Source organism: Sceloporus occidentalis, unplaced genomic scaffold, assembly GCF_023333645.1.
Source record: "Sceloporus occidentalis isolate IW3139 unplaced genomic scaffold, rSceOcc1.0.p SCAF_6, whole genome shotgun sequence".
Classification (NCBI taxonomy): domain Eukaryota; kingdom Metazoa; phylum Chordata; class Lepidosauria; order Squamata; family Phrynosomatidae; genus Sceloporus; species Sceloporus occidentalis.
The window spans coordinates 42,792,243-42,819,989 of NW_028316986.1; the positions used below are offsets into that span (position 1 = coordinate 42,792,243).

A 27,747-nucleotide genomic window follows, 5' to 3' on the forward strand; every position below is an offset into this window, starting at 1 on the left:
TTCCATGTAAGCATTTTTAATTCAGATTAAATATATTATTCCAAGGTATTTTGAAAGCGCACTTTTCTGAACTAATCAACAGTCAGAGGCATTTCTGGATCTTGATATCCAAGGTTTGACAGCAAAAACTGCTGATGTTTACAAACATACACTACTGTCCAACACAATTTTTCTGTTAAATCATAATTTAATATGGACAAAAAGAAATCTAAAATATTTAGTGGAATTAGTGCCTCCCTCTTAATTTTTTAAAAAGTTTAGATACAACTTTGAAAAAGCAAGCGATTTCCTAAGTTTATGGGTTTATACAGTGTTATCTACACATCAGAACAGAAAATGTTATTAGCGTTGACTGGAGCAGCACTAATTAGAAAATCTTGCAACACACTGCTAAAATAAAATGAAATGGAAAAATTAACTGCTTTTTAAGAGATTTACAGTATCTCAGTATAAGATGTAAAAAGGAAAAAAATATATAATGTATGTACAGATATTCAAACAAAAAACCCTCCAAAATTCCAAGACTCATTTCTAGTAGAAACACATTTACTTGCAGCTAACTCATAGACATTCAACTGCAAACAGTAATTTGTAATGCGGGTTGGGGGAAGATTGCATCCTTCAAACATAACATACTTAAAGCCATTTTTGAAATACCTGAACTGCTTCTTGGGATCATGGTTCCACACAAACACTGTTACACACTGTGACAAAGAGAGAAGAAATCTACTTGCCTTTGTCACGGCTGAGCAAATATGTAATTTTACAGTTTTGCTCTAAACCTGATATGCAAATATAGAATGACTGTACTTGTGGTGTAAGTAAAGAAGACAAAAGGTGATAAGAATGAGCACACAAATGCAATGTGAATCAAACTGAGATGAGTGTCCATAATATTAGTGCAACCTGAACTCCTACAACATAACTTTGTTCAATTATATTAAGTTCACAAAGTGCAAATTCTCTTCTCTTTGACAAAGTCCCCAAAGACTACAAAAGCTAGGCAGAGAACTGGTTTTAAATTCGAAGCCTCTCATACAGCTGCAAAAATATGTACTCCAATAGGAAAGTCTTGTGCACATAGCTGACAATTCAACAAGGAGAACTGCTAATGAGCAGTTCCCTTGAATTTTAGTACAGTATGTACAGGAAAACTGTATGTAAAGGAAAACTGCTATTCTAAATCAATCGTGTTCCAGCTTAGTTGTCAACAACCTGCACTCAAGATTACAAGAGGACTGAAGGAAAGATTGATACATATTTTGTTATCTACTGTGTCCAAAATTAAACTTTCTAGTTGGAGATCAGACAAGGTTTCTCTGATGTGTGTTTTGTGTGTACCTACATACACACACTTTTGCCTCACAGGAGCTGTCTACCTTCACCAAGGGCACCTGGGTACACAGAAATTCATACAATCTTTTTCTCCCTCATCTGACAGCATTCTGTCTGGACATAGAGGTTCTGAATGACTTCTTCAATGAGAACAGACACAAGACAAATTCATTTCTAAACTGCATCTACTAAGGTTTCAAGTTTAATGGTGTAAAAATCTGACATTCAAATACAATTATAAGAAATTTGCTTTCTACAGTGCAACCTGCATCTGTATCCCTCCCCCGCAAATAAGGCTGGTACCTTCATATGAACAACTAACAGGTTTATTTTTTTAAATGTTGAAAGCGTATAGGTCAGGCAACATCATACTGACTGCCACCAATGAAACACCTTCTCCTTTTATGTGTGTGTTAGGCATTTAAGGGGTTCTAAAGGCCAACATATCTTGCTTGACCTTTTGTCTTATACTCTGGTCAACAACCATGTCACCAGAAAGGATTGGGGAAATCCTAACCCCACAAACTGCATTAACACTGAGCTGCAGAAGAAAGCCCAACTCCCAGTGCCAAATGTTAACACAGACACACACACAAAAATCATACAGATACATCAGACAGGGTAACAGCATCTAAAAGTCCAATATGTGTGACGGAAATTCCAAACAACATGACGTCTTCTGCAATACCCCAGCCTCTGACACCAGAACAAGATTTTTATCTAGTATAATAGACTCTGTAGTAAACTGTTTTTGACCTCCATAGTGAGTAGGAGTTGTCAAATTTAAGGAGATAGACTCCTCTTCCTGGGTACTGATGGCTGCCAGCGTACACTTCTTCGTGACAGTCTCGTCTGTACACAGGCACTATTTCATCTAGTTGAGGCTTGTTGGCATTCTTTTTGGCTTTCTCTTCACTGCTAGCATTTTCTGAAAAAGAGTCAGGAATAAAACATTAGTCACTCGACCCAGCTTTCCTTGATACCAAACAAACTGTATAGCCTATTATTTGTAACCAGTAATGATTACTACACATATATAACTAATTTAAATTTAACCAAAGCAATACTCTAAGAACTAGTCTGTGCCAGGACATTAGGGAAAACAGCAATGACCAAATGTTTCTGCAAGAAAAGATGGCCATCATATCAACATTTTGTCAGAAGCAATTAAAGTTCATCCCTTCATTCCCAAAATCAGCAAACAAACAGCACTCCAGTATCACAAGCTTGATCAACATGCACAATGAACAGGAATATTACTTTTGGTTCCACTAGTTTACAGCTGATTTTTTCCTTTAATATGTAGGAATTCTACCACTTACAGGGAACAGTAGAATGAAGACCATGGCCTTCTGTCTTCCTTCAGATAACTGCCTGTGTGTGTTGTTTGCCTTCAAGTCATTTCCAAATTATGGTGACCCTAAGGTGAACCTATCATGGGGTTTCATTGGCAGGTTTCTTCAGAGGGTTTGCCATTGGCTGAGCCAGGATTTGAACTCTGGTCTCTAGTGTCACAGTCCAACACTCAAACCAATACACCACACAGATAACTAAGAGGTAAAGTATCTATTAGCTGCATTGTAGACGTTTAAAATCAATATTTGAAAATAACAGGATTTCTTTTAATTGCTTGAATTTTTCAAAACTCAGTGACTAATTTTTAAGACCCATGGATATCAGTGGGACCAGAGCTCCTCAGTGATCTGGAAGGGATTGAGATAATTGTAACAATAATGTATTCCTACAGATTCTACAAAAATAAATGGTGGCTGTGGTATTATAACTTTTACAAGCTCTCCAATTTACTGTTACACCTAAGGTGACTGAAAGCATTTCAAATAAGTTCCCACCAAGAAATAAGGAAAGATAACTAACTATTTATGATAATACAAATTTGGCAAATTAAAGGTAAAAGAAGGCCATCAAAGTTGGCAACTCAACCAGGCTTTGTCATAAATAATGTTGGTAATGTTGGTAATTCTAGCCTGAAGCTGCAGTTAGCAACAATCATACTCATACCTATCTTAACATCCAAGAATATCCTTTCTTCTGCAAGGACTATTTTGCTGATAAAAGATTTAAAATGTGTGCACAATACAGAAACAATAAAATTCATTACTGGACATATCATGAGAAAAAATGAATCTCAATCAGGGAAGACACAGGCCTGGGCCTGCATGACCTGAGCAGAGAGGTTGAGGCCAGGGGGATTTGGGAGATGTCTCACCCACAGGATTGCCATGAGTCAAAGTCAACTCAAGGGCAGTTAACAACAGCAAGAAAAAAGAGAACATGGGAAATAACACCATCTACAAGGATAAAAAAAAATGAACTAGATAATAATAATAATTGGGAGTACAATAAAATCTGGCACACATGGTTGAAGAGAGAGAACAGAAAGACACATATTTTGGAGTCTAGATTCTAGATTATGGCAATCTAGATTTTCTGAACATACAACAAACTAAACTCTGACTAATCAGGTCTCTAAGCTTCATTTCTGTAAAAGTAAACCATAAAAGTGTATTGCAAAAGGCAGACTTTTTTTTAGCGATGTCTGCTGAATCTCAATAGGTACCATTTTCTGATCAATGTTAATTCTTAGCAAATTTGAAATTCCCATGAAGTTGACAGGATTCGTGAAAGAGACTGTTGCAAGAGAAATAGCAATGTTATGGAATCTTTTTCAAGGCAAGGCTGCATAAGATCACTGTCAGCAATAGTCATGAAGAGGGTTTTTCAACTGACTCCAACATTCTCTGTACAACTCCCATTTGAGAACTCAAATGATACAAGTGACTAACCTGCAGTCTTGCAGAGCTTCTCATCACTATTTCCCACTTGCCACACTGGAACCAAGTTTCCAAATTCCAAATTGGACAACCATCAGCTATTCCTCAACCCTTGTCTCATCCCCCATTCAGGCCTGAACACATCTAGTCTTGTCTGATTTTGGAACCTAATTAGGGCCAGGCCTGGTTAACACATGGTTGGCAAACTACCTTAGAATACCATGGATTCCCAGGTAGAGCTAAGAAAGAGGTCTGCCTGCAACCCTAAACAACTATCAGTTTGCTCACATTAATGGGTGACTGAGAACAATGGCCTTACACAGTACATTGCGCCTGTGTTATACGTGGTTCTGAGCATACGCTCAAAGCTGTGCGGGAGCACACAGAGCACCAGGGGCAGCGCATCCCATTCAAATGAATGGGGCATGCTCTCGTGCGCCCCGCGTGCCACTGCCACACTGACGAGGGCACGAGCCCCATTCATTTGAATGGGGCTTGAGCATCCGTGTTTTTTTCTCTTATGCGGGGGGGGGGGGGGGGTCCGGAACAGATCCCTCGCGTAAGAGAAGGGCAGACTATATAAGGCAGCTGATGTTCCTATGCATATTAAAGTGTACAAGAGATAGCCTTTTCTGTATCTCAAACTCCAGCAAAGTGCATAAAATAAGTTACCTTCATCTTCATCCTCATCCTCACTGGATTCACTAACATGAACGCTGACTGCTGTGTTAGGAGAGTCTGTCCATTCAAAATATACCCCAAAACCAATGTCATAATTGTCTGTAGCAAACTCCCAGAAGAGATAAGAACCCTCTTCATGTGTTGGTACACGAACTGTCACTACTTCTCCTCTGCCAACTGTGATCACAGAGTCTGCATCCTGGCGAATCTTCTCCTTGAAGTCTGCTATCTGGGGTCGTGTCCACATGGAGGGTGCTGCTATGACTGGAACAGATTCTAAAAAGGGAGACAGCACAAAGAAGTTCAAGAATGAACAATTTATACCCAGACACACCATCAGTCTGGGCTAACAGACCAAGAAACTAGAAGCAATCCCCAACAAAGAAGGACCTCCCTCTCAAAAACATTTGCTGACACTTTCACAGAGGCTTAGGGGAAAACCATACCGATTCTGCCAATTCTTCATATGTTTAAGTCAGTTCACAGTTGATTTAGGAGCAAGTATGTAGATTCCAATCATATACCATGTATTACCTTAATCTAGAAGCAAAAGGAAAGACTACTACCTCCTTTATTCCTCTAGTGTTTTCCTTTCAGGATGCTTAGGGTAGGTTTCAATTCTAACCAAGGACATTTAACTATAAAGCACATTTGGCAACCATAGAGCACCTTAGGGCCACCCTGCCCAATTTTCCAGTATAAATTGGAAATGACTAGAAAGTCACCCCAAACTTTTGGCCTTTTAAAAGGTGCACTCTCCTCAAAATAGCATTTAAATGGAAAATACACTCCTGGAGGTATTTCCCCACTTCTCCATTCCTCTTTCTTTCTTTTAATAGATAACCACAGAATCACAGACAAGAGACTGTAGTTTACAGGTTTAACCTAGGAAAATGCAAGTAGCTGCCTTTAATCCTATTTTGGGAGAAAGGCAGGATATAAATTCAACAAGCAAGCAAACAAACAAAGGGGTGCTAGCTGCCAACCATAACAGAAGAAACTACTATTAAAGAGTCCATCAGAAGCAACATACAAGCAGATTTCTATTACAAGATTTCTGTTATTCTTTTTAACAGTTCAATAATCTTTACTCATACCTTTTGGTCCATTTTCTAATGCTTCTTCTAAAGCATCTGTTTCCAAGTCTTTTTCAGGGCTCTCTGTGTGAGGACTGGCTTGCCCATTTACTGATGGGATTTCTCCTGTGACTGCTGGATTGGCCTTTGACATGGAAGTAACTGAAGCCCCTGCTGTGGCTGCTGCTTCCTGCTGTTTTTGCAAAGCTGCCTACAAATGTAAAAAGGTCATAAGGACAATGAAAGTTGTGGAATGCATCTTATGGGAGTTACCTGCAGAATATATCATACAGGAGGGCAACATCACAGAATCTATTGCTACAGAACTAAATGATGAGACAAAGCTCCTTTCAATTAGCTTTAAGGGGGTGCGATATTGTTAGAGTTACTGTGCACAACAGACTGGCAACTTGACTACAACCCACACCAGCTCTAGCCAATATAGTCAGGAGAGAGGGATGATGCAAGATGCACTCTGTTAACATCTGCAGGGCTACAGGCTGCCAACTCCTGCTATTAATGGCAGCAGCAGCATTTAATTCTAAGAAAAGATGCAGAGGCTGGGTATGTCCTTGGGACATAAGCCTAGAGACTGCATTAAAACGATTCCATTAAAATGCTAAAAATTAATTGTACAATAAAACAGAAAGTGAGACTCTTTCTTTGAGTTAGTAAGGCTCAGTGCAGCTGGGCAGGAAGGGGAGGTGAGATGTTGCCCCTTTCTGCGCTGGATCACTGCCGCGGCAACTGCATGGGTGTGGTAACAATCCACTCCAAAAAGGAGCTGCAAAATGCAGCTCCTTTCTGCACTGCTGCCAAGGCGCCATTAGCGCCCTGGAGGGGCGCAGTGACGTCTCTTGTGCGCCAGGCCATTTGGGCGTGGTGCACAAGGCACGTCATTGGCACACGCGTGTCCAAAATGGCCGAGTGTGAGGACATGCCACTCTCCTAAGCCCTAATTTTGGCCCCAGGCCGCCCCAAAGTGGCAGTCTGTACCGGGCATAGGTTAATTCAACATTTTATTTATTAAATGTCCATCCTGCCCTTTTTCCAAACACTGTCCTGAAGAAATCTAATGGCATTAACTTTCAAATAAAAACAAATTAAATAATAAAAACAGATTAAAAGATATCAACAAAACACATTTATTGAATTATTCTATCCTGATCTTTTCCCAAGAAGCCCAAGACATCATATACAAGCCTAAATCTAACCAACTAGTCTCAACTAAAGTAGGCCCACTGAATCAATGGGATTTTCATAAATGTTTACCTGGCAATTAGCAGATAATTCAATGGCTCTACTCCAGGTGAGACAAGCAATTAGATTTAAGTCATAGTTCTCTTGATCTCTCATTTTATCTTCATAACTATGAAGTAAAACAGTTGAACATGAGCAGACAAATGGCATGGTCGCCCAAGGTCACCCAATGGGCTTTAGCTGAGGATTTGAATCTGAGTCCCCTAGTCACCATAACAATTTGGCCTTCAATATTTATAACAAATATTAATACCAAATTATCTATCTTCTTGGACTGGGTAATCTCTCTGTAGGAGGCAAGGAATTTTAAAACAACGATTAGCAAAATTTGCACATGTAGCATAGACATCACTGGCTGCATATTTATTTTTGTTTTCTTAACCCCTTGAGAAAAGATGGGGGAAAGGACAGAAAAATAAGGGGTTTGTTTAACAAAAAGAATGTTAATATAGGGATTTGATATGGTATTATTATTTTTTATTTCTGTCTTCATTGGTGACTGCAACATAGGTATGTTCTCTCACTGATATCTGAGCCGGGAGCTAAGAATCTATTTTTTCAAAAGCTGCCCTGACAACACAGTGTACTATACCTGTTGTTGTGCAAGCTGGACCTGATAAAGCTGTTGCATGTACTGTTGATAGTGTTGCTCCTGGAGTTGACGAATTAGGATCTGCTGCTGCTCATAATTGCCCGGATACTGCTGGGCAGCATATTGTTGGAACTGAACAGCCGTCTGAGAGTTCAGTGCTGCCATTATCTGTTGTCTAGATGAAGAACAAATCATCTTAATAAATTACTCTGTAGGCATCTGAGGAGTCAGTTTTTCAATTGGTCTCAAATACCGCAAGTTAATGCTCCTAAAACAACAACTTTGCTATAGTAACAAAGATAAACAATATTTAGGATTTATTTCTGAACATAATAGCATATGGGAAAGCAGTGTTAATTTTTTGGTTAGAGGCAGTGGTTAAGAAACTCAACTGTTTGAATTTTATTTTGTAAACAAAAATCACTATCTGTTGCATTTATATCCTGCCTTTCCTCCAATTAGCTCAAGATAGTATATGTGATTATCTCTCTCCCTCCCTCCCTCCCTCTCTCTGTGTGCATGTATGCCTACAGGTCATCTGTTGACTTACAGCATACATACAACAACTGCATGAATTTTATAGGATTTGCTTCGGCAAGGAATCCCAGGGGTAGTTTTGCCATTTCCTTCCTCTGAAATACATCCTACAGCACCTGGTATTTGTTGGCATTCTCCCATCCAAATATTTATTTACTGTATTTATACCCCACTCTTCAACCAGAAAGGCTCCCATCGAGTGGCTTACAGATAGTTTAATTAGACATTTCCCTGCCCTCACACTTACAATCTAAAAGACATGACACAAAAGGAGAAGGAAATGGCAGTGGGACAGGGGAGTAAGTCCAGGAGCTGATCTGAGACCTGGAGCATGGGAGATGGACTGGAAGGAGGGCTCTTCTTCTTGCTTTAAGCCAGGCCTGGCTGGCCTTTCTCTCCCTCTGATGCTGGATGAAGTCAGATGGCAAAGAGGGAGGGCTCTTCTACTGGCCCTGCTTAGCTTCCAAGATCAGACAAGATCTGATGCCTTTAGGATATTTAGGCTCATCTATCTGATTCTACTCAACTCTTCCTCATTTTATTCTCAAAACATTCCTGTAAGGTAGATCTGGTTGAGAAAAAGAAAAAGCCAGCCTGAGAGCAAGGAGACTCCACCCTCCATAACTGCCATCCGCCGGCCTGAGAGGGAGGTCACCAGGCAGATCCAGCTCCATCAGGGCCAGCCTGAAGGAAGGAGACTCCGCCCTCCATAACTGCCATCCGCTGGCCTGAGAGGGAGTTCACCAGGCAGGTCCAGCTCCATCAGGACTAGCCTGGAAGAAGGAAGAGCCCTCCCTCCAATCCATCTGCCTTGGTCCAGGCCTCTGAGGGAGAGAACCACCACTGGACCTCATCCTCTTTCCCTCCATCATTCCCATCTCCTTTTGTTTCGTGTCTTTTAGATTGTAAGCCTGAGGGCAGGGAATTGTCTGATTAAAAATAATAATTGTAAGCCGCCCTGAGAGCCATTAGGGCTGAAGGGCGGGAGATATATATATATATATATATATATATATATATATATAAAATAAAATAAAATAAAATAAAAGTGAATAGCTCAAGATCACCCAGGTTCATGGCTCAGTGGGGATTAGAATCAGGGTCTGTCAAGTGCCAATTCAAATATGTAACTACCACACTTCACAATTTCTTAATCTAACAACAGTTAATATTTTCTGGTGATTTTAAGGGATTAACTCATACATTCTGTTTCATTTCTTGCTATAGTAAAAAAAAAAAGCCTTAAAGTTCTGAGCAAACTGTAGCACAACACTCCCCAATACTGATTACTTGTACCAAAGAAACCAGCACATCACAAGTTACCATAAGTTAGTTTGCATGTCCACAACAACTTTTTTGAAATACAGTACTGTGTATGGGGTGGAACAGAGTGGCAGGACGCTGGCCTCTGCTGCGGTCCCAAATGGATCGTGGCAAGGAGTGGAAAAGATCAGCAACTTTTGGGGGCAGGTTTGGGCTGCCTTGGGCAGGCTGGGAGCAACCCTCACACGGCTTCTTCATGGGTTGGAGGCACGCATCATCTAACTGCCACGCCCCCAAGCCACACAGAAGCTGGTTTTTATGCCCATCTGTTTTGGGCCTATGTTACTTTTATATTTACTTCTTCTATTGTGCCTTATTTCACTCCTTTTGTGTGTTATTTTGAAAGAGCTTGGCTCCTAAATAAATATTTTGTTGTAAACTTACTGTGTGACTACGGAGAACCACAATTTCTTTAGATGAAGTCTAATTCACTTTACAAGGCTATTGTGAGAATAAAAGGAATGACTTGACATATAGAAGGTCTTTAGGACACAATGGACTAGAAATATGCTAATTCATGAACAGTTGCCATCTTACTTCTGCTGTTCCATGCGGAATCTCTCTTCTTCTATTCTCCGCCTCTCCTCTTCTTCCCGTCTCAGCCTCTCTTCCTCTTCTCGCCTTCGGTTCTCTTCCTCTTTTTGCAAACGCTCTCGTTCTTCTTCTTCACGTTGTCTCCGTTCTTCCTCTTCCCTCCTGTAACAGCCAAGTTTATCAGACTATTCAATGGACTTCAATTTTCTGTGACCACCCTTCATAAAGGATAAAGAGCCGAGATAGAGATGATTATCCACTTCTGTACAGAGCCGTCACAGGAATTACTAACAATGAAGGAAATCAAATAAGAAGCAGTCACATTAACTTATCTGTGGTGACATACTATGGCTACAGTCCTTATATATCTTTATCTCTGAGAACAACCCATTGAATTCAATGGGGTTTAATTCTGAATATACATGAAAAGGACTGTGCTGTAAAGCAGAAGGTGATCCTGAGCAGCAGAGAAAAATTTAAGAAATTTCTCCCAGAATCAACACTGTATGATTCTATAAGAACTATTTCCCACCTTACAACAGGGGTGGGAATCATATGCCCATCCAAATATTGTTGGGATCACAGGTCCTAGTAGCCCTAGACAGTAGAGTCAACGGTGAAGAATGCTAGGAGATGCAGTGTACATTTCCTTTCCTTCTTTATACCACAACAATTCAAAATGTTAAAAAACTAGGAAAATTCAGCAAGTCTTCTCTTTATGGTATTCTAAACTCTGATTCTAAAGGAGTTATTCCTTGCCGAAAAAATACCAGAAATGAAAGATGCCATCAGTGTATAAGCACAAAATCATATCTGATAGCAAACAGACAATATATAAGCCACACAGTTCAGTTTCTTCAAAGGAATCCAAATTCTGTGAAATCTAAGAAGATAACATATCAATATCTTCTTAGATGTGCAAAATATGAACATTTCAAGGCAAAAGATATCCCACTTTAAACCACAAGAACATGTGTGATAAAAATCCTGTACAATGGTGACAAGTAAAATGTTTATGTGTTACTTAAAACTTTACCAATATTCCATGTCTTTCAGAAATACTATGATTTTCAAAACATGTAAACATCTGTTTCCAAAAGACAGGAAAAACTGCACTATGACTGCATATAAACTGCAGAATTAATGCTTTATCTGCCTTGGCTCAATGCTATGGAATTCTGGGATTTGTAGTTTTGTGAGCTCTGGTGTCACAACACATTACTAATCCCAGGATTCCATAACACTGAGCCATGGCAATTAAAGTGGCTTCAAACTGCATTAATTCTGCAGTGTGGTAGCAGCCTATATCATGCCAAAATAGTTAAAAACCAATTAAAATGATTTAAGAACTAAGTGACAGTTAAATCAGCAAACACATTCCATGCAGCCCCACCCACTTCTAGAATGGCTTACCTTTTTTTCTCCTGTTCTTCTCTCTCTATTTTATGGGAAGTAACATATGTGGAAAAGAGATGGCAGCACTTATTTAGGAGCTTTACAAACTCAGTCATGGCATCCTGCTTTGCCATGTTTCCAAGGGCAGCCCATTCTTTCCTGCAAGGAGAAAATAAGCAAAATAACATCTTGTCTACTGAATTGTGCTTATAAACAGACACAAGTATGGCAATACTATGGGAAGGGCAGGATTTCAAAGCTAAAGAATCTCTACTTAATTTAGGCAAAGAAAAGAGAACACAATGTAAAGAACAGACAAACACTAACAACATCTCACTGTGGGTAAGAGCTCCATAAATCCAGTTCATGTTTTGACAGTGGCAGTTGGTAGCTCTCACATTAGTAGGGCTGTGGGCTCACTGCAAGTTTTAATCCAAAGTGTAAAGAGGCTGCTGAAGGGGCTGAACCTATAGTTTTAGGCATCTTGTCCATTTCCTCTCAAATCTGACTAAAACTGAGAACAGATTCACTGCACTGCTGAAAAGAAAGCCACCAGCTCTTTTGCTATGAAGCCAGATACACTGGAAGCAGTTCTGCCCTGTGCACAACAGGGGAGGTGTGAGCAAAGAAAGCCTTCTTGAATGGTTTTTAAATTAGCACTCAGGCACACAGTTTTTGTTTTTATTTATTTCAAGGATTTATATCCCACCTTTCTCCGACAATAGGATTCAAGGAGGGTCATAGACAGAAATTCTATCATAGAATTTCAAGAGGCACTAAATTGGTTAGCAACAATGTTGTCCTTCTTCCCGCAGCACTGCAGGAGGACTAAATATACATTTATATAAAATCTGCCAATATTCTGACTGTTCATTTCAACCATAAAACAAATTGGATCTTTATCTGTCAAACTGTATAGGAAAGCACATTCCCCCTGATCCCCAAAATACAGAACTCCCAAAATGCTATTTTTCAAAGCTTGCTTAACTGCTGGATTTGTGAGGTATTACTACAAGACTGCTACCATAGCCAACAGACCAATCCTGGTATGAATTATTCAACTGAGATGAAATCATCTATTTGGTGGGCAGCTCCAGAAAAAAATGGTAGCTTTTACCTTCTGTCATTTCCCAGCACATCGAAGAATCCAACTTCAGGGCAAGTGTCTGGATTATACGGTCCCAACAGAACCTGCTTATGCAATGCTACCAGTCTGAGCTTTTCTTCATAAGTTGGGTGAAACGCTTTGCCATCTTTTTCTGAAGAAGAAAAATGATAACAATGAGTTTAAAGATGCACAGTCCAAGTCCCTGCACCAGTCTGCACTGCATGTCACTATTCCACAGACAAGTGAGTCATGAAAATTAATCAGCAAAAATTTTTGACAATGGGGACAAATTGTCATGAATGGAAATAAAAACATAACTCAATTAACAAAGCCTCTAACAGTGAAGTTCCTTTTTACTAATAAAGTTTACTATGTTCTTTTTATGTCCATCTAGCCTCTACTTTTCTTTCTCATCCTCCATCTAGCTGAAATATTTTTAGCACTACTGGGAACACAGTGAAGGAAAGCTAGAGAAATATAGGCCTGTTACAGACAGGCATAATAGTACGGACTCAGTCCGTATTAGGGTTAGAAAGGAGCGTCACTTCCGGACGCCCCTAACCCTAGTACGGACCGAGTCCGTACAAAATGGCTGCGCCCGTTCCACACGGGGGCCGCCATCTTTACGTAGCGGACGCACTGCGTCCGCACGTCGCACGGCGGATATGACGCTGCGAGTGCACCATTGGTGCCTTGCGGCATCATAGCCGCGACGCATAGAGAAGTGCCATTTTGGCGCTTCTTTTCAGCTGTGCTGGGAAGCCTCGCGGTTTGGCCGCTGGGGCTTCTCGGCGCAGCTAATGACGGCGCAGGCAGAGCGCCACTTTTCGGTGCTCTGTAACGCGCCAGAGATTTTCCATTATGGGTTGCAGAAACTTGTCTGCAATAAGGAATGCAATAAAGCTGAAGAATGGTATTGTACAACAGGTAAGGTAAACTGAAGAACAAAACAGAGAGAAAAGGGGAGGTCAGATAAACCTGTCTAACCAGCTACCATTAGCCTGACCCCCTTCCCCACTGCCATTCCCTTCTCCTTTTGTGTCATGTCTTTTTGGATTATAAAACTGAGGGCAGAAAACTGTCTAATTAACAATTTTGTAAGCCACACGGACAGCATTTCTAAAGAGCAGAGGTATAAATAAAATAAACAAACAACAATAACAATAATAATAGCCTGTTAAAAAACCACATATCTATAAGGCTGGCCACCAAAATAGCAATCATAAGAAAACAGAAGCAATCATAAGAAAACAGAAGAAAAATCATTGCTGGGTACAGGTTGACTGCAGTCACCCAGAGGACTTTTTCAGCTGCCACTCCTAAATTATGGAATGACCTGCAACAGGGGATCCATCATATTACCACTCTTGATGCCTTTAAGAAGGCTATTAAGACAATTTTTTTTCAGCAGGCCTTCCCAGACTGATCCTCCTGCTCACTGATGCAGTTTGCTCTTGTTTGCCCAAATGTCCCTCCTATGCCTGCTTATTTTAAATTTTAACTTGTTATTTTAATTTTATCTATTTTAAATATTTAATGAATTTAAATTGTAATTTGATTATTGTATTTTAGTTAAGATATAAAGGATGGAATTTTAGTTTGCATATTTAATGTATTTGTTTATGCATTTTATGTACTGCTTATGTAAATTGTTTATGTATTTTATGTATTGTTTATCTAATTCGTGAACCGCCTTGATCCTTTGGAAAGGGGGTATATAAATAAAAATTATTATTATTATTATTATTATTATTATTATTATTATTATTATTATTTAGGAAGAAGGCTTCAAATAATCCCTAAAAGATTCAACATGTTTTATTTATTTATACAAGCCTTTCCTGATCTGGCTGTTTCATTTCACATGGTCATATTGTTAGTGTTAAATAAAAAATTGGCTGAAATATATTAAGCTGCTCTTCTTTTTTATGGTGTAAGTACCTATCTCTCTTGTTTCCATGTTGTTTCTGCCTCTGGTACCAAATCTTTTGTTAAAGGAGTACCATGGGCCCTTGGTATCCACTGGGTTTTGACCCCCCAGGGGATACAAAAATCCATGTATACTCAAGTCCCGCTATATGCAATAGCATAGTAAAATGGTGTCCTTATATAAAATTGCAAAATCAAAATTTGCTTTTTGGGCTTTTGAAAAATACTGTCATGTCATTAATGGCTGAATCCCATTCATGGCTTGAAAATATTTTTTCAAGAATCCTTTGATACAGAGGGCCAACTGTAATGCTTAATAACCATAAGAATACCTGCATGAAGATATTAACCTGGTTAAATTAGCCTATTAATACTAGGACAGACTTCTTTTTTTCCCCTAGAATCGTAGAGTTGGAAGAGACCACAGGGCCATCCAGTCCAACTGTCTGCCATGCAGGAAATCCAAATCAAAGCATCCCCAACAGATGGCCATCCAGCCTCTGCTTAAAGACCTCCAAAGAAGAAGACTCCGCCACACTCCAAGGGAGTTTGTTCCACTGTCAAACAGCCCTTACTGTCAGGAAGTTGCTCCTAATGTTGAGGTGGAATCTCTTTTCGTGTAGCTTGCATCCATTGCTCCGGGTCCTAGTCTCTGGAGCAGCAGAAAACAAGCTTGCTCCCTCCTCAATATGAAAACCCTTCAAATATTTAAACAGGGCTATCATATCACCTCTTAACCTTCTTTTCTCCAGGCTAAACATCCCCAGCTCCCTAAGTCGTTCCTCACAGGACATGATTTCCAGACCCTTCACCATTTTAGTTGCCCTCCTTTGGACACGCTCCAGTTTGCCACCACAATAACTAGCTCAAAAGTGCTAGTGTAACGGGGAGAGAGCAGATATCACAATACCTAGGGGAAGGCCTGTTGGAAGAGGTAGGTCTTCAGCTTCTTCTTGAACAGGTCAAGGGAGGTAACCGAGTGGAGCTCGCCGGGAAGAGAGTTCCAAAGCTGCGGGGCTGAGTTGGAAAACGCCCTCTGTGCAGGCACGGTGTATTTCATAACAGGAACCCTCAACAATTGCTTCCCGGCCGATCTGAGAGTGCTGGGCGGATTATATGGGGAGAGGTGGTCCTCCAAGTACCCTGGGCCCAAGCCATTTTGTTAGCTTTGGCCCAGCTTTCTAGTCTATTCAGTCGTTTTGAATTTTGATCCAGTCCTCTGGAGTATTAGCTGCTCCTCCTAATTTGGTGTCATCTGCAAATTTGATGAGTATGCCCTCAATTCTGTCATCAAGGTCATTGATAAAGATGTTGAATAACACTGGGCCCAGGACAGAGCCCTGTGGGACCCCACTGGTCACTTCTCTCCAGGCTGAAAAAGAGCCATTGTTGAGCACCCTTTGGGTTTGGCCGGTCAACCAGTTACAAATCCATGTAACAGTTACTTTGTCTAGCCCACATTTTACAAGCTTGTTTGCAAGAATGTCATGGGAAACCTTGTCAAAGGCCTTACTGAAATCAAGATATACTATATCCACAGCCTTCCCTTCATCTAACAAGCTGGTAATTTTATCAAAGAAAGAGATCGGATTTGTCTGGCATGACTTGTTTCTCTGAAACCCGTGTTGACTTTCTGTGATTATGGAGTTGCCTTCTAAATGTTCACAGACTCTCTGTTTAATTATCTGCTCCAGAATCTTTCCTAGAACTGATGTCAGACTAACTGGACGATAATTGTTGGGATTCTCTTTCTTCCCCTTTTTGAAGATTGAGACAACGTTTGCCCTCCTCCAGTCTGCTGGGACTTCTCCTGTTCTCCAGGAGTTTTCAAAGATTATTGCCAATGGCTCCGATATTACATTTGCCAGTTCTTTTAATACCCTTGGATGTAGTTCATCTGGTCCTGGAGACTTGGGCCTGTTACAGACTGCCAAAATAAAGCTGCTTCGGGTCTCTTTGGAGGTATGCTGCTTAAATGATGCATGCATCCTAAGAATCCAGAAGCTGCACCAAAGCTGCCTTCCAGTGCTTAGGAATGGAGTGTGGCTTTGGCGCAACCTCCGGACTCTTAGGACCCATGCATCATTTAAATAGCATACCTCCAAAGAGACCCGAAGCAGCTTTATTTTGGCAGTCTGTAACAGGCCTTAAATTCATTTAGATTAACAAGATATTCCTGTACTATCTCTTTACTTATTCTGTGCTGAAATTCCCCTATTCTGTCCTCTGCTCCATTTTCCTCAGGTTGAGCACCCTTTTCCTTTTCTGAGAAGACTAAGGCAAAGAAGGTGTTGAGTAATTCTGCCTTTTCTCTGTCCCGTTAGCATTTTGCCTTCTTCTCCACGCAGTGACCCTACCGTTTCCTTCTTCTTTCTTTTGCTGCGGACATATCCAAAAAAACCCTTTTTATTGTTCTTAACCTCTCTAGCAAGCCTCAGTTAATTCTGCGCTTTAGCTTTTCTGACTTTACCCCTACACATGCCTGCTATTTCTTTGAATTTCTTTTTTGTGATTTCCCCCTTTTTCCATTTCTTATACATGTTCCATTTAAAACTTGGCTCAGTTGAAAGTTCCTTAGTCATCCATCCTGGTTTCTTGAGACACCTCCCATTTTTCTTTCTCACTTGAACTGTTTGAAATTGTGCCTTCAGTATCTCCCTTTTGAGAAACTCCCATCCATCTTGAACTCCCTTCTCTTTTAGTATTCCCGACCATGGGATCACCCCCAGTATTTCTCTAAGTTTACTGAAATCCACTCTCCTAAAGTCTAGGATGCGTGTCTGACTATGCCTGGCTTCTCCTTTCTACTGTATAACAAACTCCAGGAGAACATGGTCACTTCCACCTAAGGATCCCACCACTTGCACCCCATTAACCAAATCATCCTTGTTGGTTAGGATCAGATCTAAAATAGCTGACCCCCTTGTTGCCTCTTCCACCTTTTGGACAATGAAATTGTCTTCGAGGCAAGTGAGGAATTTACTAGACCTTGAGGATTTGGCTGAGTTTGCCTTCCAGCAAATATCAGGATAGTTGAAGTCACCCATCACAACTACATCTCTCCTTTCTGAGTGTGTACTCATCTGTTCTAGAAAGGCATCGTCCAATTCCTCCATCTGACTGGGGGGTCTGTAGTAGACTGCCACCATAACATCCTTGTTGTTTCCCTCCCCTTTAATTTTTATCCAGATGTTCTCCACCTGGCTTCCAGTATTGATGTCCTGGATCTCTTCACTGGTGTAAATATCTCTGACATATAGTGTTATTCCTCCTCCTTTCCTGTTTGGCCTATTTCTCTTGAAAAGATTATACCCCTCTATTTCTACATTCCAATCATGAGACTCATCCCACCAGGTTTCAGTGATGCCTGTTATATCATATTTGCTTTGTTGTACTAGGAGTTCGATTTCATGTTGCTTATTTCCCATGCTTTGTGCATTAGTGTAGAGACATCACAGACTAAGGGTCCCCTTTATTTGCTGCCTGTGCAAGTTTTTTTGCCTCCCACTGTTGGGTCCTTGCACTATTTGTCTTGTTTCCTCTGTGTCAGTTTGACTATTTTCTCCATCCCTTTCGCCTTCCTTAATATTGTCTCCCTCCCTCACGAAACAGTTTAAAGCCATCCTGATCAAATTCTTGAGACTGTTGGCAAAAACATTTCTTCCAACTAGCGTGAGATGCAACCCGTCCCTTGCAAGAAGTTCCTCCTCATGGAACCTCCAGGGGTGAGAAGCCCGTGGCCCTCCAAATGGAACTGGCTCTTTCTGTCTTATGGCAACCTATCATAAGGCGTACTTGTCATGGGGTTTTCTTGACAAGATTTGTTCAGAGCAGGCTTGCCATTGCCTTCCCCTCAGGCTGAGAGCATGTGACTTGCTCAATATCACCCATATGGTTTCATGTCTGAGCTGGGAATTGAACCTGGTCTCCAGAGTTGTAGTCTACCACTCAGGCCACTATGCTATGCTGGCTCTAGTTCAACATCTGGAAGGCCACAGGTGCTCCATCCCTGATTCATATGCACTGCTGTGTTCCTCTGAGATACAGCACCAAGGAACAAGTTTTCCTTCTGCTAGTGTTCTATCATATACAAAAATGGAAGAGACTAAGAGTCCAGTTTTTTGCACACTTACTTCTAAATGACACTGCACACACTGGAACCTATTTTCAGACAGAAAATGGTTAATAGCTACACACATTCACTGGGAAGCCTTCAAGAACTACCAAAGGTTTCAGTTCATAGAATATCTGTCCTTATCTTATGCCAAATATGACAAGGCAAAATGAAGCTCCAGGAGACAAAAAAAGCCAAAACATGGTTTGAGTGTAGAAAACAAACAGAGAGAAATGGGTTCAAGACTCTACTCGGCCATGAAACAGGTAGCTGTCAGCTGGTCACAATCTCTCAGCCTATCATTTTGCAAAGTTGCTGCAAATATAAAAATGGGAATGGGGCAGATAATGATGCACACCTCTGTAAGCTACTTGGAGAAAGGGTATGATGAAAATATTACAGAAAGGACAGAAGCAGACAAATAAGATAAAAATATAATTGGAAAGATCAGAAGATGACAAATAAGATTCATTTTGTACTGGCAAAGCCAAACAGAGAAAGAAGGCTTTCTAAATGAGTGTGGTGTTTTGTTTGTTCATTCTATATAGACATCTGCCTGCACCTTTATGATTTCCAGTACATAAATCCTCTTTTTGAGTCTTCAGCTTGGATACATGTTTGCCCAGACGTTATTTATTCATGTTATTTTACATGCACATTGTAGAAATTGATTTAAATTAGAAAATTACCAAAAACATTACTGAAGCAAATATATAAATGGTTTTTACTTTCAATTATTAAACAGCGTCTTAATGAATTATTCACATATATGACTGAAACATGAGCTGTGGACAGGCAGGGTTGGGCAAGACTGAAAAGCTTTATTAAAAGCCACCCAACAAGTAAATAATAAATAATGACAAATTTCATATTTGCTTTTTTGGTAAACAACAGACGAGGGATGCCACACATTAAAAGTCTGCATGTCCCGCAATCATTAGTCCAGCCCAAAGTGTTCCATCCCAAATTAACATCAGCACCATCAGCACCAACCTAACTGTATTTACATTAGACTACAAAAGGAAGACTTCTTTGTAATTCAGATACTAACATTTTAAAATGTCCAGGGAAACTATGAAGCAGCTGTTGATCCAGCACAATTGTAAGAAAAGTAAAGTGTTGTACTAGTTTGGAGGAACTTAATGACACTAGCACAATTGCAGCATGTTCAGAGAAGTCTGAAAGCATACAGAGAATGGCAGTAGTTACAACACATGAAGAAACATAGAACAAGTACAGAATGAATCTTCCCATCTTCTCTTATGGAAAAAAAATAAGCAGAAGGACTTTTGTTGTATGCTATACCAATAGTGCCTTAAAGTGTTCATAATTTGAACATGCTGGAATTAGGGTCTGTAGGGAGAGGCGGGAAATATAAATAAAAACTATTATTATTGTTGTTGTTATATTGTTTTAATATATTTTAAGCATTTTAATCTTTTTAAACTTGATTTTAGCATTGAATTTGTTTTAATTGTGGTAGTAATTTAATTCTATTTTCATATAATATTTTTGTATGTTTTTAACTGTATGGTGTTTTTTAATGCCGTAAGCCGCCCTGAGTCCCAACTTTGGGAGAAGGGCAGGATATAAATAAACATAATAATAATAACAACAATATTTTTTTTGTATTTGTGGTTTTTCCACTTTCATGGAGGTTCTGTGCCCTTAACCCCAGTGAATGTGGAAGGCTCACTGTACATACATTACAAGCAATGACTGAAAAGTAACTGTCTGCACACAGACTTAGAAAGAGTTGTTAAAATGCTTTGGTAGCCTCACATTACATGACCCAACTAAATGAACTATTTCCAGGACATAGGTTGGTACAGTGTGAGTTGCAACTGAGATGGAAGACGACACTGACATGATTAAATTGCCCAATAACAACATTGCCTATTCTTGTAATCTCATGACTTCAACTGAAGAACTTTCTTTGCTGCTGTAGATCAGATTACTGTGCAGAATAAAGATCAGAGTTAGACTATCTGCTCAACGAATTTCACACAAAATGCTGTGGGGAAATGTAAAAGAAAACTAAGCAAGTGTCTTAAGGAATTGGGAAAAAGTTATCAAGAGTAAAAACTTGGAAGTTCAAGAGTAAAACCTGGCAAGAAGGATTTGGGCGGGGGCCCACAATGCAACCAGTTTCAGAATGTTTTCCAACATGATTGCTTTAAAGGACAATCCACACACAACAAATTGCTGGTGTGTTTTAATGTGATGTAGTAGTTTGAGCGCTGGACTAGGGTACCAGGAGACCAGGGTTTGAATCTCTGCTGGCCATGGAAATGTACTAGATGACCTTTGGCAAATCACACTCTCTCAGCCTCAGGGGAAGGCAAAGGCAAACTCTCGCCAAACAAATTCTGCTAAAAAAACCTCTGTGATAGATTCATCTTAGTGTTGTGATAAGTCAGAAATGATTTGAAGGCACATAACAACAATCATAATGCTGGACATCTGCACATCTACATTTATTTAGTTCAGCTAGACAAATAATCATATCAGGTTAAAGGTGGAATAAAGGGAAAAGTAATTTTATCCTTTCTCTTCTGATGGCCCCTAGTGCATTTATTTTTTAAAGTCAGCACAGACTACCATTTTTAGAATTTATATATCTGCAAGTTTCAGACTGAAATCTTGCCACTTCACCAAAGGCCAAGGCACTCAAATCTGCTTTCAACCAAAAAGATGCCTGAAGGAGAAACAAAAAGATAGAAGCTCTTAAGAAAGGAAGCCCTTCACTAAGAGCAGAAAACAGTAATATTACAGGAGAGAACAAGACACTCGAGGGCTTGCTCCGAAGATAAGCAACAGGGATTGGCAAATGGCATCTTCTGTGCACTCAGGAGAGGAGAGACATGTAGGTTACAATCTCCTTATGCTTGAATTCATTATTGTGTAGGAGTCTCCACAAAATTTATTTCATAAAAGTTAGCATTATAACGCAAAGTTAATGGCAGAAACAGAAGAGGCAGTTACAATGTGATGTGGATTTCATGAGAATGGTGGTATGTTCTGAGGCTCTGCAATGGTTTAGGATCCCAATTTTGTTGGCCTCTGTCAACAAAAAGACATTCAACTTTATATGCTGTATAAGATAAGGAGGAACTGTTAGCAAAGTCAAAAGGGGATGAACTGATCTTGAACTATCACTGATAGCCTCCACTCTTCTGCATATCCCTTGGAGGTGGCCTCACCAAGTCCAGCAGAACTTACTGCTGAGCAGAAAATACATTATTTATGCAATTCACATTACAGGCAAGCAAGCAAACCCCCCCCCCCCAAATATTTACTGGAATATCGGGACACATATTAGAGATAAAAAACTTGTATACAGTCAGGCCTCCACATTTGCGGCTTCAACTTTTGAGGATTTGATTATTCATGGATTTAATCCATATGCTCCCTCTAGGAATCTCTAGGTGCTCCAGTGTGACTCTGCTGGAAGACCCTAGAGATTCCTAGAGAAAAACTCTTCTCCAGGCATTTCTAGGTTCTCCAACATGATTCTATGGTCAACTTTTGTCTGATGTTGGCCAGAGAGTTGTGCTGGAGAACCTAGAAATTCTTACAGGTAAAAAAATAACCAAGTGTTTATTTTTTTATTTGTGGTCTTCCCACATTCTCAGGGGTCCTGTGCCCCCAAACCTCAGCGAATCGGGAGGGCTCACTGTAGTTCCCACTGAGGACATAACCATGATATATTTTCTGGCTACAGGCATTTGGAAAAAGTAAATTGTAAAGTTCAAAACTTTTCAGTTCACAGGTATTGAACCCATAAATTATCTGATAATGTTATGAATCAATGCGTAATTAGACATGAAAAATGTTCAGTGGAAAGATATCACAATGGGAACTTTCCTGTTCCTCATCGTGTGTTTGTATTTTGCATGTGTGTGAACGTGTGTGCGCATACACAAAAAATTCAACCATCGTAAATAGATAACCTGCATGCCTTTTGCTTACAAGTCCATTCTGGCTACTAAGAAAAAACAACCACAAAAGAAAGTGCTTAGTGTACCCAGAAGACACCCAGAAATGCTTGCATATTATGCAAAAGCTGCAAAACATTAAGAAAACTATGTCAAATGTTGAGATCTCTTTTGACCTAATATAATATTTTTAGTTCCTTTGTAGTATATGTTACATGAGGAATTGTGGGGGCAGGGGTTAGGAGCATTATTTCCTCCTTTCCCTATCCTAGGGAGATCCTTTAAGTGGAATCAGTAAGGAATAAACTTGGGGACTATATAGAAAACATACTCAGGGTATCTGTGTTGGCCATGTAGCAAAATACAATAACATCCAAAATCCACAAAACAGTGATATCTTTATAGGACCAACCAAAATGCATTTTGGTTGGTGCAACATACATATATGTTAGTCACAAGCCTGCATTTTGTCAAGATGTTGTTGTTGGTGTTCTGAATTGAGATGGTGTGGAGGGATAGTGTGTGTGTGTGTGTGTGTGTGTGTGTGTGTGTGTATGAAGAAAACTCTATACAACCCAAACACCTGAGTGTAAATACAATTTTTATTCACTCTTGAAATAGAACGACAGTGTTAATATATAGTGCACCAAACCTTAAAAGAGAAGGTAAATAAACTTGTACCCAGACACCAACTTGTATTGATTAACATGTTAAAGCAATTTTATTGCAGCAAAGAAGATTCTCTAAGACAGTTAAGACTAGACATCTCTCAGCTTTGACATACAGAATGGAATCCAACTAGTTTCCCCCTATGAGAGCAGCCTTTTGCAAAAGGAAGATGGAAAAACACTATTTACAATTATTATCCTTTCCCTCAACAGCTTCTAACCCCCAAAGATTTTGGGGTGGCAACACAAATCTTATATAGGTTACATGAGGAAGGGGGAAAAATCCAGAAAATTGCTCCCCACTCCACTTGAAACTGCTTGTCAGACTAGTGAAACTAGATGGATCCTGCCCATTCACAAACGCATAACGTGGTACATTATGAGCTGCTGAAATAACTTTATTCCAGCAATGTATTAACTCCTGTAGAGAACAACCAAGTAAAGACGCTCCTTGCATATGAAGTAGTTTGATATAGGCTGATGTTTCAAAGGCAAAAGCCTGTAAGTGAAGATTTTTAAAAAATTATAAATACTACAATGCTTTGAATTCAATAAAAATGAAACAAATAATGACAAATTGCCAGAATAAACAGCTCAAGATGAAATACTGCCTGCCAACAGAAAGTAAATAATAACCTTCTCATCTCAAGTCATGCCAAGCAGCAGCTGAATCTGGTACAGTGGTTCTGTTGGCCCACATGATGTTGAGAATTAATATTGTCGGTATCATTCTTGTCAGCACCTGAGCTATTGTAGGTGACGGAGAAGTAATCTATCCTTCCCTGCCCACTCTACTGGTAATCTGCATTTTAAATCATAACATTAATCTATAACACTAATCATGAGGAGTGAGATAGTCATTAGCAGGTGCAGTAAATAGCTAAGGCAATCAAGGTAGTTATGTGACTTCACCAAGTCACAAAATGCACAGTGGTGGCAAAATGATGAACACGAAGTAAGAGGCTTAACCTCTTATGTCCCGATATGATCATCTGAAGAATATACATAGTCCCAATTAAATAAATACAAATTTTTATGGTTATATGAAAGAAGCAATATACACAATAGTATGCCAAGAACTACAGTCTCATTATGCATACTTGATTATAAACGCTATTCATCTCAGTACAGGTAACTTCCAAGTAAAGATGAATGGTTTCACTGCATAGTAGATTAACACTATATAGCAAGAAACAGTACAGAAGATGAAATTGAAAATTCACGTGGCTAATGTTTATACCTATCAAAGCATTCTAGGCAGATACCAACTGATCTTTCCTTTGTAGTTCTCTTTGAAAGACAATGCACACTAACCACTTTATTACAAAGTTTTATGAATTGCTCAAGTTAAAAGACTTGGCACTTCCTCCTACTATAAAGGACTATTTTTGGTTTATTTTTAGCAGTCAGAGGTGCATTTTGTTAGCAATACCTATGTAACATGAAGACAATTACAATAAAATATAATCCTTCAAAGAAAGCCACATCAAAGTACTGCATCACCAAGAAAACATCCAGGACTGATTGTGTAACTAGCTGTGGGGCCTATAAACATAATGGGTCAAGCAGACATGGGTTTGCAAAAGCAATCTATTATTCTGTATTTTGTACTTGTGGTTTTGAAATTTTATTTGATTGTAAATTTACATGGATGGCCTGAGTGTCAGTGCTCTCTTTACATGAAAGCATCAAGCAACTCATTGGAAGAAATGCATTTTAAACCCATGGAAGTGTTACTAACTGTAATAAGTTATTTGCCACAAAAAGCAGATTTAATCCAGGGAAGGATCTGAACAAGCAATCAGCAAAAAGTAATTTTAATAAGAGCAATACAGTCAGCCCTCTGTATCCAAGGTACCACTGCCATCAACATCGGGGGGGATGGGACTATTTTCATTTTCATATATTCCATAAGAAATATCCTGAGTGTTTGTTGTTCCTTTTCTTTTCAACATAAAGACATGTCTATATGCCCTGGAGAAACTGATCTGTCAGAATCACATGGGTCCAGCTTCCCTTGTGACAAACAGTTTCTGAGCAAACAACCATCTACAGTAAAAAAGGGCATGGCAGCAACCAAGCTCTATAAATGAGTTTTATGAGGACCAAGGCTCCTACCTTTCTCTACGGATGAATCATATCTCCCCACAGTACAGTTAATGCTTTTTTGAGCCAGCACTCAATATTGTGGCCCTGGCTTCAAAAGACTGTCCTTCATAGAAATCAACCTTGCACCTCCAGTGTGCCTAACCCCCTTCTCTTCCCACACACAGCTGTACAGGGGATACGGCTGCATACGCATTGCAGAAATAATCTGGTTTAACATCACTTTAACTGTCATGGCTCAATGATAGGGAATTCTGGGAACTGTAGTTTTGTGAGACATTTAGCGTTCTCTTTCAGAGAACTCTGGTAACACAATAAATTCCCAGGATTCCCTAGCACTGAGCCAGGGTAGTTAAAGTGTCAAACTGGATTATTTCTGCAGTGTGGATGGGGGATATCTTAGCTTGCTTGCAAGCAGAATCCTTTCCATAGATACCATCTCTGAGCTCACCAGAAGCCCTCTTCCTTTTCCTTACCTCAGAGTGGCACAGACCCAGCGCAGGGCTGGGGGAAGGGGCTTTGGCTGCATCCGCACTGTGGAAATGCTCCGGCTTTACATCACTTTAATTTCCATGGCTCAGTGTGATGGAATTCTGAGAACTATAGCAACAAATTACAGTTCCTGGAATTCCACTGCATTCAGCTATGGCAGGTAAAGCAGTGTCAAACTGGAGTGCTTCTGCAGTGCAGATGCAACCTTTGTTGCTGTGTGCCTCCAAGTCTGGTGAGCCTATCATGGAGTTTTCTTCAGAGAAGGTTTGCCATTGCTATCCTCTGAGGCTGAGAGCATGTGACTTGCCCAAGGTCACCCAATGGGTTTCATGGCTAAGCAGGGATTGGAGCCCTGGACTCCAGAGTGTTAGTCCAATACTCAAACCCCTGGACTACGCGGGCAGACCTAAATTCTGTGGGGGTCTAAGGCCCTGGGGGGGGGTGAAAGGTCAGGGGAAGGGAGCTTGGGAAGTTTGTATTTAGGCAAACCTTTTAACATATTCATCATGACAGAGGTGGCTTTATACAGAGAGTGTGTTAGGTTTAAACTTCTATACTATTCTAATTAGATGATTCTAATTGGTTTTTAAATTCTTAAAAGGCTTTTTTTTTAAAAAAAATGTTTTCAATCTTATGAGCAGCTTTGGTTCCCTTTCTGGGAGAAAGGCGGCATAGAAATGAATGAACGAAAGAAAATAAGTCCAACTCTAAGGGGTCACCTTTGAAGGAAGGAAGGAAGAAAACAAGTCCAGCTCTCTGGTAGGTAGATCAGAGAGGCAGGCAGGCAGATAAGTAGGAAAGAAGAAAAGGAAAGAAGTCCACTTCCTGGGAGCTCACCTAGACAGGTAGGTCAGGTAGGCAGGCAAGGAAGGAAGGAAGGAAAAGAGAAGAAAGGAAGCAAGCAAGTCCAGCTCCTGGGAGCTACCCAGATAGGCAGGACAGGTAGGTAGGCAGGAAGAAGGGAGAGCGAGGAAAGGAGTGGTCCAGCTGCTGGGAGCTCACCTGGGTAGGTCAGTCAGGGAGGGAAGCAAAGGGAGAAACAAGTCCACCTCCTGGGCTCACCTCGGTAGGCAGAGTGGATGGGGGGCAGGAAAGAAGGATGGGAAGGGAAGGGAAGGGGTCCACTTCCTGGGGGTTCGCCTAGAGAGGAAGGTTACAGATAGGAAGGAAGGAAGGAAGGAAGGAAGGAAGGAAGGGCCCCCTCCTGGGACTGTTGGGGGGCGTAGGAAGGGAGGGAGGGAGGGAGGGAGGGAGGGTCCCCTGCTGCCGGGGCCTGACCTTTGAAGAAGCGCAGGGCCAAGCCGTAGAGCTCCTCCAGGCCGAAGCCCCAGCGCCGCTCCAGGCTCAGCGCCCCGGAGCCCTCTCCGCCTCCGCCGCCCTCAGCTGCCTCCTCCTCCTCCTCGGCCTCCTCCTCCTCCTCCTCCTCTCCGTCCTCCTCGTCCTCCTCCGCCTCCTGCCTGGCGCCGGCCCCCGACCGGCCCCCTCCGGCCCCGGCTCCGGCTCCGGCTCCTCTTCCGGCGGGGAGCGGCCTGGCCTCTGCCTGCCCCACGCGGGCCTCCTCCGGGTCCGGGCTCAGCGTCAGGCCGTCGATGGAGACCTCCAGCCGCTCAGAGCCCAGCGCCGCCACCGCAGCCGCCATCGCCTCCCTGCCTCCCTCCGCTGGGCGGCCACGTCCCGACTTCCGGCTCCCTCGCCGCCACCCGGAACTTCCGGGCCTCAGGAGGAGGAAGCGGAAGTGGGAGGAGGCCTCCTTGTGCAGCCCTTTTTCCTTTCCCCTTCACCTCGGGCTTCCCAATGACTCACCACGCTTACAACACACACACACACACACGTATTCTACATGTATATATATATACACACACACACC

General features: G+C 40.9%; 1 protein-coding gene across 1 annotated transcript; it reads right to left on the bottom strand.

Moving 5' to 3' along the window:
* Positions 1-27,570, bottom strand: LOC149310672 (Golgi resident protein GCP60-like). The gene is made up of 8 exons (XM_089529431.1): positions 27,159-27,570; positions 12,643-12,784; positions 11,544-11,684; positions 10,134-10,292; positions 7,737-7,911; positions 5,906-6,095; positions 4,800-5,084; positions 1-2,263 (listed from the first exon to the last, which is right to left on the bottom strand). Exons 1-8 carry the CDS (start codon positions 27,517-27,519, stop codon positions 2,052-2,054), a joined length of 1,665 nt encoding a protein of 554 aa, XP_089385557.1. The 5' UTR covers positions 27,520-27,570; the 3' UTR covers positions 1-2,051.
* Positions 27,571-27,747: the final 177 nt, after the last annotated feature.

Bases quoted from the DNA above. Each gene is read 5' to 3' on its own strand.
- LOC149310672 (XM_089529431.1), bottom strand. From the start codon at position 27,519: ATGGCGGCTGCGGTGGCGGCGCTGGGCTCTGAGCGGCTGGAGGTCTCC. The intron at 6,096-7,736 runs GTATAGTACACT...TTACATTTGTAG, and splicing joins TCCAGCTTGCACAACAACAG to GCAGCTTTGCAAAAACAGCA. The intron at 2,264-4,799 runs GTAACTTATTTT...ACTCTTTTTCAG, and splicing joins GGATGAGGATGAAGATGAAG to AAAATGCTAGCAGTGAAGAG.